Below are 13019 nucleotides of genomic sequence, written 5' to 3' on the forward strand. Positions count from 1 at the left end.
CATAATATTCAGTCTTTTGTTTTGTATTTTGGGTTTTTTTTCCTCTTTTTTTTTCCTCTCGCCTGTTTTTTTTTATACAAAAATACCAGTGCTTATTATACTGAGTTACTGGGAAAAAAAAATAAAAATAAAAAAACTCAGCTCCACGTGCCCTCTTTAAAATAAATTTTTTTTTGTTGTTGTGTGAGAGCGTTGGAAAAATATATATACACACACATAAATGTTGAGTTCAGACTGTATATATATATATATTTATTGAAGGGGAGGAAATAAACTAAAGGCAGTTTTAGCCATGGGCTTTGCTGGAGGAAAATTGGGGAATTTGGGGAGAGCAGAGTTGGAGTGAGGGGGGAAAGCGACAAAATCCCCGTTTGGGTGGAAAATTAACAGGAAAAGGACTCCCCACATCCCGAGGGGATGATTTGGGGATGCTGGAGGCATTTTGGATGGGGGAAAAACACCAAAATCCCTTTTGGGTGGAAAATTAACAATAAAAGGACTCCCCACATCCCAAGGGATGATTTGGGGGTGAGGGTTTTGGGTGAAGGGAAAAGGCCAAAATCCCCGTTTGGGTGGAAAATTAACAATAAAAGGATTCCCCAGATCCCGAGGGATGATTTGGGGATGCTGGAGGCATTTTGGATGGGGGGAAAACACCAAAAATCCCTTTTGGGTGGAAAACAGGAGGTGGATGACCTGGGACGTGAGGGGAGGAAACGCCGCCCGTGCTAAAATCGCCGTTTGGTTTATTTCCTTTGCGAGATCGGTTGGGGAAATTTCGCTTTATTGCACGGAAAACCTTCTGGGGAAAAAGAAAAAAAAAAATAATAATAAAAAAAAAGAAATTAAAACCTCCCTCCCCACCCCGTTGATGGTAAAAACCTCAGCAGGAGAACGCCTCGAGAGCCGCTTGGCCAGCCCGCGACGTCTTTGGTAGCGATCCGCCAATTCCACGGAAAATCCACGGAAAATCCAGGGAAAATCCAGGGGAAAATGGGGAAATCCGCCCTGCTGGGAGCAAGAACTGGATGCAGAAGGACGTTGAGAGTGTTTTAATAACAAAGCGTTATTGATCAAGGCAAGTTGATCACAAGGAGGAGCGAGGGGGCGGCTTTGCACGCGCTCGTGGCAGTTCAAACAAAGCAAAAAACAAAAATAAAAAACCAGAAATTATTCATAATAATATATATTTATATGGATATTTATATCTCCCCCTAGTCAAGGCATGTTGCAGAAAGTCCCCAAAAGTCCGTGCCGCCGACCATGCCTTTTTAAATTTTTTTTTGTTTTTTTTTTTGGAGCACCAATCTCCCCCAAATATTTTTTTTTTTATTATTTTTTGTGTGTAATGTCCTCAATAACTTAAGCCAAGAGTCAGCTGCTGCCAGGATATCACTGAAACTGAACCCCCAAAAAAACCCCAAAACTTTACAGGAAATCTGCACGAGAAACATTTATACTTGAAGCCAACCAGCCATACACCAACATAATTTATAGATATTTATATTAAAAAAAAAACCCATTTGTGTCACCCAACTCACGGCTAGTAGAAAGATGGCTGCTCAGAGAAAAGGAAGCTGACTGGCATCCGATGGCTGAATTAATTAATCCACGGAATTAATTAAAGTGTCCCTCACAGCTGCCCTCAGGCAGCGGCGGGACTCGATATTTCTTTATTTTCTTTAAACAAAATACATATGGCTGACGTAAAAATATCAGTTTCTGAGCTAAAGAAAACTAGATTTTTTTTTTCTTTTTCTTTTTTTTTTTTTGTTTTTTGCATAATATTTATATATAGCATTCTTTCTCCCTCCCCTCCCCACCCGCTCCTAAAATGGCAACTAAAACAACAAAAATAGAGCAAAGCAAAGGAACGACCAGACCCTTCGTGGCAAACCCTGCCAAGTCACAGATTTTTGGGAGTGACTTCGAGAGCCTCCAAAGTTGGCTTGAAGTTGTTGTTGGTTTGAGTTTTGAGTCTTTCTTAGTTTGTTGTTTTTTTTTTTTTTTTCTAATTTCTTTTTTTCAACAGGTCTGAGGTATTAAAAAAAAAAAATATCAAAAAGGAAAAAAAAAAAATCGGTGCATCCCCCCAAAAAAGTATTTAATAAATATTTAGTAAGCTTGTAAGAACACCATATAATTTTTTTTTTTTTTGGCTTTTTTTTCCGCAAGTATTTAAAATAGAAAAAGTGATTTTTTTTGTTGTTTTGTTTTTTTTTTTTTTTAAAGCAACGTCACCTTTAGCACAGAACCAAAACCCCACAACCGCCCCTCGTTTGGGGTTTGCTTTTGTTGTTTTTCCTGGTGTTGAACCCCAAATCCCCTCACTCCCCTGGGTTATTTTTTTTTGGGGGGAAGGAGGAGCCGGGCATGGGGTGGACACTGAATTTGCACCCGGGACGGGCAGTGGTGGCAATTTCTTCTTCTTGCTGTTGGCAGTGAACAAAGCCCAGCTCGCCCAGCACCAGGGTGCTCGGGAAATTCGGAATATAATTTGGGATTTTTGGGATGGAAAGCTTTTCCTCAGCAGGAAGGAGCTGCTCCTTCCTCCTCCTCCTCCTCCCACGCCACGGCGGGGCCGGGGCCGAAGCGAAGACACTTGGTTTGTGTTTGTGGTTTTATTTAAGGAACACTTAAATAATAATAAACATTTAAATCCTGGCAAAGGCTCGCTCTGGGCCCGGCGTGGCAGGAGGTGCTGCAGGCAGTGCTCGGACAAGGCACGGGAGATCCCGCTGGGAGCTCCTGGTGGGATGGGGCAGGAGGAGAGCCCAGCCAGAGCCAGCCTTTCCCAAAAAACCAACCAAACAAGCCTCACTCGGCCTTTGGAATCACGGGGTTTGGGATCCCACGGTTTGGAAAAGCAGGGTTTGGATCCCAGGGTTTGAAATCCCAGGGTTTGGATCCCAAGGTTTGAAATCCCAGGGTTTGAAATCCCAGGGTTTGGATCCCAAGGTTTGAAATCCCAGGGTTTGGATCCCAGCCTTTGGATTCCAGGGTTTGAATTCCGAGGGTTTGAAATCCCAGGGTTTGAAATCTCAGGGTTTGGATCCCAGGATTTGAAATCCCAAGGTTTGGAATCCCAGGGTTTGAAATCCCAGGGTATGGATCCCAAGGTTTGAAATCCCAGGATTTGAAATCTCTGGGTTTGGATCCCACGATTTGAAATCCCAGGGTTTGAAATACCAAGGTTTGAAATCCTAGGGTTTGAAATCCCAAGGTTTGGAATCCCAGGGTTTGGATCCCATCCTTTGGAATCCCATCCCTGGGAATCCCATCCCTGGGAATCCCAGCCTTTGCAATTCCAGGGTTTTCCCATCCAGGGGTGGGAATGGCCTCGCTTCCAGCTCCTCCAGAGGGGACGGGGCAGAGCAGGGAGGTGGCAGAGCTTCCCCAGCCCTGCCTGCTGCTCCAGAGGGACAATCCAGAGGCAGCTCCAAGGAAAAGGGGAGGAGACGAGCTCCAAAAAGAAGCAGCCAAAGTGAGCTGAGGTTCCTCCAGCAGCTCCTGCCGCCATCCAAGCCAGAGCTCCGGGAAAATCTGGGATCACAGCTGGAGCAATCCCTCCCAGGATCCAGGAGCGTTCTCAGCATCCTCCACTCAGCCTCCCACGGCTTTTGGGCAGGGCTGGAGCCTCCTCCCGGATCCCTGCGGGGCTGGGGGGACCCCAAAAGCACAGAGCAAAAAGGGCAAAAATCCCCCTGCCCTGGAGGGCAGGAGCGGGGAGAGCTGCAAAAATCCTCACCCCAGAGTTCCCCAAGAGCAAGAGCAGCAGAGACCCTCTCCCAGAGGAGAAGAGAATTCCTGGAGAATTCCTCAGGAAAAAGCTGCATCCCTCACATCGGGGGGACTCTCCTCACCTTTTCCCTGGCAGTTTCACCTCCGCTTTTGCAGGAAAATCAGAATATCTCCCCTCCAGCAAGGTTGGAGCCAAGCCCCACCTTCGTTTCTCATCTCCCAGTTTGGAAACAGAGAGAGGAAAACGTGTGGGCACTCACAGAGGGAGAGCTGGAAAAAGCCCAGGTACCATTTTTGGAAGGTGGAAGACTGGTGGGCATCCCTGGATCTCTGAACCTTGGAGTAAACACCTTCCCCTGGCTGGGATTTTTTAGTTTATTCCTTAATTTTCACACTGGAGCAGTGACTGCCCCTCCCCACTTCCCACTGGGGGAACCAGGGGGGCGAATCCCACAAGCAAAGAGCAAACCCCAACGTTAGAAGGAACAAAAAAAACCCCAAAAAATCACGTGTGGAAAAAAAACAAAACCACACACACAAAAAAAAAAATAAATCAAGTCACAAGTGCACCCACAGCCTTCGGGCTGAGGGCGTGTAAGACTACAACAATTTGAATTTCCCTGGAACATGCATTTTTCCAAAGTGAAAACCCCCTGACTCCAGGTGCCTGGAGCCCAACTCTTGGAGAGGAAAGAAGCTGGCAGCTTCCCCTGGGTGAGTCCCACGGAAAATCAGGGATGGAGATGCACAATTGGTGGTTATTTTTCGTTGGTTTTTTTTTGGCTTAGCCTCTCTCCCAACACCCAGCGTGGTGGTACTCTGCTTCCCACTGCTAAATAACGGTAAAAAAAAAAAAACAAAACCAAAACCAACAAAATAAAAATAAAACCCCAAAAAACGGATAAACACCCCCCCCCCAAAACCCAGATGATGATACAGGCATGAGCAGTTTGACACGGAGTGGCCGCAGCGTGTGTGATCAGTTACTGCTGCTGGCATCACACAGGGTTGAGGTGGATGAGGATGAGGAGGAGGAATTCCAAGTTCTAGGGTCAAACAGAGGTCTCCAGGCTGTGGAAGGGGCTCCCGGGCTCGGGGAAGCTGAACTGGCTGTCCACGGCGTTGTTGTTCCTGTTGAGGGCCGTGGAGCCCCCCAGGCTGCCCCCACCTCGCTGTTGGAGTCCCTCAGGCTCGGGCTCGTCTTCGGCGCCGTCCAGGAATGGTGTCCGAGGCTCGTCTTCCTCCAGGATGAACTCGGGGTGAGTCATGAAGTTATGGATGGAGCTTCTGGATTCGGGTTTCTCGAGGCCTTCGTAGAGGGAGCTACGGAACGCATTCACCACTTTGATCTGGGCGGCGTGGGGAGGGAAAAAAAAAAGGGTCAGTGTGGTGCCAGGGGGCAGGGATGGAGGGAGAACGTGGAAAGAAACGATGGAAGACAACCGTCAAACAAACAAAAAAAAATAATAAAACAGCACAACCACGACAAAATCACCACTGAACAGACAGCTGGGTCAAAAATGAGACATCTACGGTGAACTGGGGGGGGTCAGGGTCAGGCACTACGGGGGCGGTGGGAACCCACCGGCTACGGGACGGCCTCAGGAGCTGCAAGAAAAAGACACGGGGCGACTCAAAAGCGGCGCCCCAGCACCACGGGTCTGGACGGACGGAAGCCAAAAGGCGTTAATTAGTCGTTAAGTTCGTGTGTGGGTGCGCGCGCGCCTCGGGGTGCACGGACACAGGACAATGGAGGAGGTGGGGGGAACTACGGCTCCAAAAAAGAGGTGGGTTAGGCAAAGAGCATCTACTGTGGTGTGGGACTGATTCGGTCAAAGAGAGAAACTGGGAGGTTCTAGCCAGGCAGGAGCCTGGGGAAGAGCTGGAGAGGAATGTAAATAATTCTTTATCTCTCTTCTTGTTCACATTATTTACAGTTAAGTTCTATCACTGTGTGTCAAGCACTGTACACCAATGGGGTGAGTTGTTTTCAGGACCAATGGAGTTGGTCCTCGCGGTGTATTTTGAATAAATCAGAGTTTTATTCTCAGGTTTTTTTTCCATTGGACCAATGGAGTTGGTCCTCGCAAAGCTCTGTATAAAGAGCAGTGTATTTTGAATAAATCGGAGTTTTACTTTCAGGTTTTTTTTTCCATTGGTCCAATGGAGTTGGCCCTCACAAAGCTCTGTATAAAGAGCAGTGTATTTTAAATAAATCAAAGTTTTACTCTCTGTTTTTTTTTTCCATTGGACCAATGGAGTTGGCCCTCATGGTGTATTTTGAATAAATCGGAGTTTTACTCTCAGTTTTTTCCATTGGTCCAATGGAGCCGGCCTTCACAAAGCTCTGTATAAAAGAATGATGTGTTTTGAATAAATTGGAGTTTTACTCTCAGTTTTTTTCCATTGGACCAATGGAGTTGGTCATCGCAAAGCTCTGTATAAAAGAATGGTGTATTTTGAATAAATCAGTTTTACTCTCTGTTTTTTTTTTCCATTGGTCCAATGGAGTTGGCCCTCACAAAGCTCTGTATAAAGAGCAGTGTATTTTAAATAAATCAGAGTTTTACTCTCTGTTTTTTTTTTCCATTGGACCAATGGAGTTGGTCCTCACGGTGTATTTTGAATAAATCAGAGTTTTACTCTCAGTTTTTTTCCATTGGACCAATGGAGTTGGTCCTCACGGTGTATTTTGAATAAATCAGAGTTTTACTCTCAGTTTTTATCATTGGACCAATGGAGTTGGTCCTCACGGTGTATTTTGAATAAATCAGAGTTTTACTCTCAGTTTTTTTCCATTGGACCAATGGAGTTGGCCCTCACAAAGCTCTGTATAAAGAGAGGTGTATTTTGAATAAATCGGAGTTTTACTCTCAGTTTTTTTCCATTGGTCCTATGGAGTTGGTCCTCACAAGCTCTGTATAAAGAGCAGTGTATTTTGAATAAATCGGAGTTTTACTCTGTTTTTTCCATTGGTCCAATGGAGTTGGCCCTCACAAAGCTCTGTATAAAGAGCAGTGTATTTTGAATAAATCGGAGTTTTACTCTCACAACCTTCTGGTCAGAGTCCCTTCATCCCCGTCCCGCCCCAACAGCGACACTGTGGAGCCGTGGGTGGGGTTGGGAGGGTCCTTCCTACAGCTCTGCAGAGGAATGGGGCTGCACAAAGGTGGCTCCAGGTTTTTTTGGGGCTCCTGGAAGCACCAGATCCACGTGGGTGCGTGAGGATCCAGGTGAAAATCCAGCTCGGTGCGGGGTTCCCCACACTGCTGGAGAATCTGGAGCCTTCCCTGCACCTGCAGATGTTCAGGTGGTTTGGATCTTCGTGACTTTGTTGTGTTCTTGTCCCCAAATGTCCCTTACGCCCCCAGGATTACAGGGGGGGCACACAGATGCCTCCACCAGCACACGCCAAGGACTCAGCTCACCCCCACTAATTATTGCTTCATTTTGCTTTTTGTCAGAGGCATCAACTTTCCTGCACCAAATAAATGCTAGCAAGAGGAAATTTTTGTCCTTTGAAGTGTCTAAATCCACGCAGGTGAATTTGGGACAAACACACTGCCAGGGCTGCTCCCGAAGGGAAAACTTTCAATGATTTTTGATACTCTAGATCCTTTTAAAAATGGGCACGAAAGGAAGGGAAGGGAAGGGAAGGGAAGGGAAGGGAAGGGAAGGGAAGGGAAGGGAAGGGAAGGGAAGGGAAGGGAAGGGAAGGGAAGGGAAGGGAAGGGAAGGGAAGGGAAGGGAAGGGAAGGGAAGGGAAGGGAAGGGAAGGGAAGGGAAGGGAAGGGAAGGGAAGGGACCTGCACCTTCCCTGCACCTGCAGGAGACACCCAGTGGTTTCCAAAGGCAGTTCCACCAGCCTGGAAAAATGGGAATTAGATGGGGCTGGCAGCCAGTTCAGATCCTGTTGGATATTCTGAGGGAATTCCAGCCACACACCATCCTGGGAAAGCCCTGGGGCAGCTCCACCGAAACCCAGGCTCAGGCAGGAGATGCAGAGCAGCAGGGAACGGCTCTGCCACCCCCACTGCGCTGGGAGGGAGAGCTCTGGGAGCACACCCGGATGGTGGCTGGCAGGGAATTCCCTGCTCCCTCCAGATCCTCTGGAATTCCAGCCTCAAGCCCTTCCAGCTCACAGACTGTGGCTCAGGTGGGTGGCGAGTGTCACATCCCAGCTCTGCTGGGGCTCCAGGGAAGCAACAGCAGTTGTGGAGCAGAGCTGCTGTGGGACCAATCTCCTCTCCCAGACCCCTGGAGGTTTGTCCAGCACCCCTGGAAGCAGCAGGGAAGGCTCCCTGGAGCAATTCCAGTGCTGGGCTGTGCTCAGTCTCCTGCTTTGCTCCTCCTCAGCTGCCTCCCCCTGCTCCTCACCCCTGCCCGCTGCCGTGGTGCCCCCAGGGCTGAAAGTGCAGCACAAACAGGAGGAGATCCACAGATCCCACAGAAGGGATTCCCTGTGGGAATCCTCCCAGCGGAGGGAGCCGAGGGGGGACGGTGCAGAAATCCCCTTGGTGGTGAGGGGGGGCAGGGAGATCACCCCAAATCCTGGTGAGATGGGCTGGGCTAAGCTGTCCTTTATTGGAACTGTCCCTGTATTTAAATTGTCCCTCTACTTAAACTATTCCTTTTATTTAAACTGCCCCTAAACTGTCTCTTTATTTAATCTGTCCCTTTATTTAAACTGTCCCTGGGTGTGGCACCCCTCAAAGTGGGAATTCACCTCTCCAAGTAGGAATTCACCCTCCAGATGGGAATTCACCCCTCCAGGTGGGAATTCACCCCTGTAGGTGGGAATTCAACCCCCCAGCACAGCCAAAACCCTCCTGAGGATCTCTGATCCCACAAAAGCAGCACAGGGAATTCCTTCCTTGTGTCTGGAACTCTGGTGTTGTCCCTGCCCCCTCTCACCAGGGATGCCTTTCCCGGTGTGTTTTGCCCATGGATCAGGAGGAATTGCTCCCTGGATCAGGAGGAATTTCCTGGCACGGGCTCGGCCCATCCCAGCTGGAAGCAGCCCCAGGAGCTCCTGCACAGGGAGCAGGGCACACACACCTCAGCCTGGAGCACCACTGGCTTGGAAAAACGGGAATTTGAGGCAGCTGGGAGCCAGCTCAGAGCTGGATTTGTGCACCGATGACCTTGGATCAACAGGACAAGGGACACCACGGGGCCACCTCACGCTGATCATCTGCCACATCAGCAACGGCTTGAGAGCAGCAAGTCCTGAGCCCTAAAACACCACTGAACCACGGAGAACAAATCCAACCAAGCCAAGGAGAGCCCAGGGACTGCCAGAGCCACCAGGAGGTGGCCAAGGAGAGCCCAGGGACTCAGAACCACCAGGAGGTGGCCAAGGAGAGCCCAGGGACTGCCAGAGCCACCAGGAGGTGGCCAAGGAGGGGACTCAGAACCACCAGGAGGTGACCAAGGAGAGCCCAGGGACTCAGAACCACCAGGAGGTGGCCAAGGAGATTCCAAGGACTGTCAGAGCCACCAGGAGGTGACCAAGGAGATCCAGGGACTGCCAGAGCCACCAGGAGGTGGCCAAGGAGAGCCCAGGGACTCTGAGCCACCAGGAGGTGACATCTACAAGCTCAGACTTAGGAGCAGCTCCACAGAAGCCTCCCCCTCTCACGTGGGAGCAGATCTCCCCTCCCAAGCCCTGGAGATTTGTCCAGCACTGCCAGGAGCAGCAGGGAAGGCTCCTTGGAGCAATTCCAGGGAATCTGTGCTCCGTCTCCTGCTCAGCCCCCTCAAGGAGCTCCTGCTGCAGCTTCCCTCACATTTTCTCCCCCTTCTCCATCACCTGCTGTGAGATGAATTCAGCTGCTCCCTCTCCAAGGGAGGGAACAGGGAGGAAATGTGTTCTGAATGAGGCAGGCAGCGCCAGCAGAGCCGAATTCCAGCCTGGAGCTGCCCCTCCCTCCCTCCCACGGCCCAGCTCCCGCCTCCTCCCCACCTGGAAGCTTCAAATGCAACCTCCAGGCTTGGAATTGATTCCCGTGAAACCTCCACGTGCTTGGGAGGGAGTTACATCCCTCAGCCCAGGGCAGAATTCCCTGCCAAAACCTGAACATCAATTCCTGAGACATCTCCAGGAGGGACACAGCAAGTCCAGCCCTGGAAAAAACTCATCCACGGGAGAGGGAGACCACGGATCTGCGTGGAGGGAAGAGGAGATTTGGGAGAGAGAAAGAGAAGCAGCAGAGGGAAACAAGAGAAATCCAGGCAAGAAAACAGCAGGAAATTTGGAGACCTGGCTTAGCTCCTGGTGAAGTTTGCACGAGCTATCCAAGTTTTCTATTCCCTCGCTGCAAAAACATGGATGCACAGATTGCATTTTGGTCTCATTCCCACCCCCCCTCTGAGCCCCTCCAAGCAGATTTGATTCCATCAGAAAATCCTGGAGGTTTTCCCAGATGCAGGAGGAGCAGGAGGCAGCTGTGCTGCTCCAGAATCGCTGGGGTTAAACTCAATCAGCTGCCAGCCTCAGAGTCAGCTAAACAGAGAGAAAACAAAATTATCCCAAATTCTCTCTCCTCCCCCACAGTGCATAAACAGCGGAGCCTGAAAGCTCTCCAGAAAGCCACCGAGGGTTTTTCTCTAATCAGAGAACAGGGATAAGTGACTGTGCAATAAAAAAGCCAATTATCCAGCAGAGACACATTCCCTGCTCCCAGCCTGCAGACAGAATCCACGGCCATGTGCTCACCAGCCCCAACACCCGACACACACGGGGGTTCTACATCAGACAGGGCCTTTTTTGGGGGGTCTGGAAAGCCAGGACCCAGCATTCCCATTGATATCCAGCAGGAATGTGGCTTCCATGCCCTTTTCCATGCACAGTTTTGTGTCTGCACACCCTTGGATCCAGAGTGTGAACAGAGAGAGAGCCCTGCACCACACAGGGCCTTTTTTTTGGAGGTCTGAAAATCCAGTGCCAGATCTAGAACCCAGCATTCCCACTGGGATCCAGAAGGAATTGTGCTCCATGCCCTTTTCCATGCACATTTGTGTGTCTGCAGACCCTGAGATCCATCATGTACAGAGCAGACCACAATGGACAGAGAGAGAGAGAGCCCTGCACCACACAGGGCCTTTTTTGGGGTCTGAAAACCCAGAATTCCCACTGGGATCCAGCAGGAATTGTGTTCCATGCACAGCTGTGTGTCTGCATACCCTGAGATCCAGAGTGTGCAGAGCAGACCAGAATGAACAGAGAGAGAGCCCTGCACCACACAGGGCCTTTTTTGGGGGTCTGAAAACCCAGTGCCAAATCCAGGACTCAGAATTCCCCCTGGGATCCAGCAGGAATTGTGCTCCATGCACAGCTGTTGTCTGCACACCCTGGGATCCAGAGTGTGAACAGAGAGAGAGCCCTGAACCACACAGGGCCTTTTTTGGGGTCTGAAAACCCAGAATTCCCACTGGGATCCAGCAGGAATTGTGCTCCATGCCCTTTTCCATGCAGAGCAATGTCTGCACACCCTGGGATCCAGAGTGTGAACAGAGAGAGAGTCCTGCACCACACAGGACCATTTTTGGGGGTCTGAAAACCCAGTGCCAAATCCAGAACTCAGAATTCCCCCTGGGATCCAGCAGGAATTGTGCTCCATGCCCTTTTCCATGCAGAGCAGTGTCTGCACCCCCTGGGATCCAGAGTGTGCAGAGCAAGGTGGGCACTGAGGATCCTCTGCCTGCCCTGGGCACCAGCAGAAGCCCGGGGATGTCCCCAGGGCAGCACAGGGATGTCCCCAGGCCGTGCAAGTCCCCAGGTGGGGACAGAGAAGGGGACAGCAGCCCCGAGGTGTCACCAGCTGAGCCATGGGCAGGAAAAATTCCTGCTTGTCCCTCCCGGCCCAGCCAGCCCTGGGGACAGTCCCAGCAGCCACTCTGCCTCCAGAAAAGATTCCAAGCAACTCCTCTGCCCATCCCTGGCGTGTCCCAGGGCCGGGCAGTGGGAAAAAACCAGCAGGATTTGGGCTCAGCCTTGCCCTTCTCCCAGCAATGCTCGTGAACTCGGGGGTTTTTTGAGCAAGAACTGCCAATTTTTGCCCGTCCTCAGGAGGGTGGGCTCAAACACCAGCCCTGCAAAGGAGGAGAAGAGGTAAAACTGGAAGAAGCAACAAGGAACTGGGGGGGGAAAGGACCAGAAAGGTTCATAACTTTGTTAACAGCATTAAAAAACTGGGGTTTTGAAGGGTTTTGAAGGGTTTTGAAGGGTTTTGAAGGGTTTTGAAGGGTTTCCCGCCCTATCCTTCAGGTTTGGGATCGAGTGTGTGAGTGAAGGCGGAGAGGGAGCGAGAACAGGCGGGGTTAGGGGGGTGCAGGTGCTCTCTGTGGTTATTAAAGTCATGCATTGTAATAGACCATCACTCACTGCCCGCAGGAGGAGATGCAGCAGCAGCAGCAACAGCAGAAGTGGTGGGAGTGGAATTGACGGAGGAAAGAGCTACATGGGTTGGGCTAGAAACATTTTTTACATCGTGGTGCTGGCTCACGATGGAAGGCTGTCTCCTGAGGGCTCCCTGCAAAGAGGAGGCGCCGGTCTGGAATGTGTAAACTACGTCCATCTGCAAAGAACCAGAGAGTGAGATAGCGACACCCGGCCAGGGACAGGGACAGGGGACAGGGGAGGGCGGGCAGACACACAGACAGCGAGGAAGGAGGAGGATGGAAAGGTGAGGAAGAGGAGGAGGAAGAAGGAAAAAGCCACCCCACCCCGCCCCACGCTCCCCGAAAGCCACGTGGGGTTTTTGAGAATGTCTGGCTCTGCCCTTCCAGGGCAGCCAGAGCGGCAGGGAGGATCCCCCCAGCAGGAAAAGGGCTGTGGTGGGAGGCAGTGGCAGAGGAAACATCCCAAAAATCTGCAGGAGGAGCAGAGAGAGACGGAGAGGGTGGGCAGAGGTGCAAGTGGGCAGCTGGTGGGGAAGGGCTCCTGCTGCCCCAGCCCTGTGGGGCAGCTCTGGGGACACCCCACGGGCTCCCCTGGCAGCAGGAGATGCTCCAGCCCCTCTCCCAGGCCTCAGGGCTGCCCTGTGGATGTGTCCCCAAGGCTCCAGGAGCTGAGCAGCATCTGGGGAGCATCCAAATTGCTGGGTGATGCCAGCCCTGGGGCACCTTCTGGACACCTTCTGGGCACCTCCTGCAGCCCCAGCTCTGGCTGTGCGGGGGCTTCACGCACAGATTCGCTCCTGCCACACTCCCATGTCACAGCCTGGGCACAGAAAGGTCCCCCTGAGCCACACTTTTCCCTCTCTCCTGGGATTATA

General features: G+C 51.0%; 1 protein-coding gene across 3 annotated transcripts in view; it reads right to left on the reverse strand.

Annotated features, from left to right (window-relative positions):
* Positions 1–223: 223 nt before the first annotated feature.
* Positions 224–13019, reverse strand: part of ATP2B4 (ATPase plasma membrane Ca2+ transporting 4) — a 74511-nt gene continuing 61715 nt past the window's right edge. For 2 of the 3 annotated variants that reach the window (XM_021538796.2, XM_021538795.2), the window contains 2 exons: positions 12128–12320; positions 4949–5090 (listed from right to left, as the gene is read on the reverse strand). In XM_021538796.2, the coding sequence (XP_021394471.1) occupies positions 5065–5090; positions 12128–12320 (219 nt within the window). In that variant the 3' untranslated portion in view covers positions 4949–5064. Of the gene's footprint in view, positions 5091–12127; positions 12321–13019 lie in introns of all 3 variants that reach the window. The other variant, XM_077789074.1, reaches the window with a different exon arrangement.

The sequence above is a fragment of the Lonchura striata genome, chromosome 30 (assembly GCF_046129695.1).
Source record: "Lonchura striata isolate bLonStr1 chromosome 30, bLonStr1.mat, whole genome shotgun sequence".
Classification (NCBI taxonomy): Eukaryota; Metazoa; Chordata; class Aves; order Passeriformes; family Estrildidae; genus Lonchura; species Lonchura striata.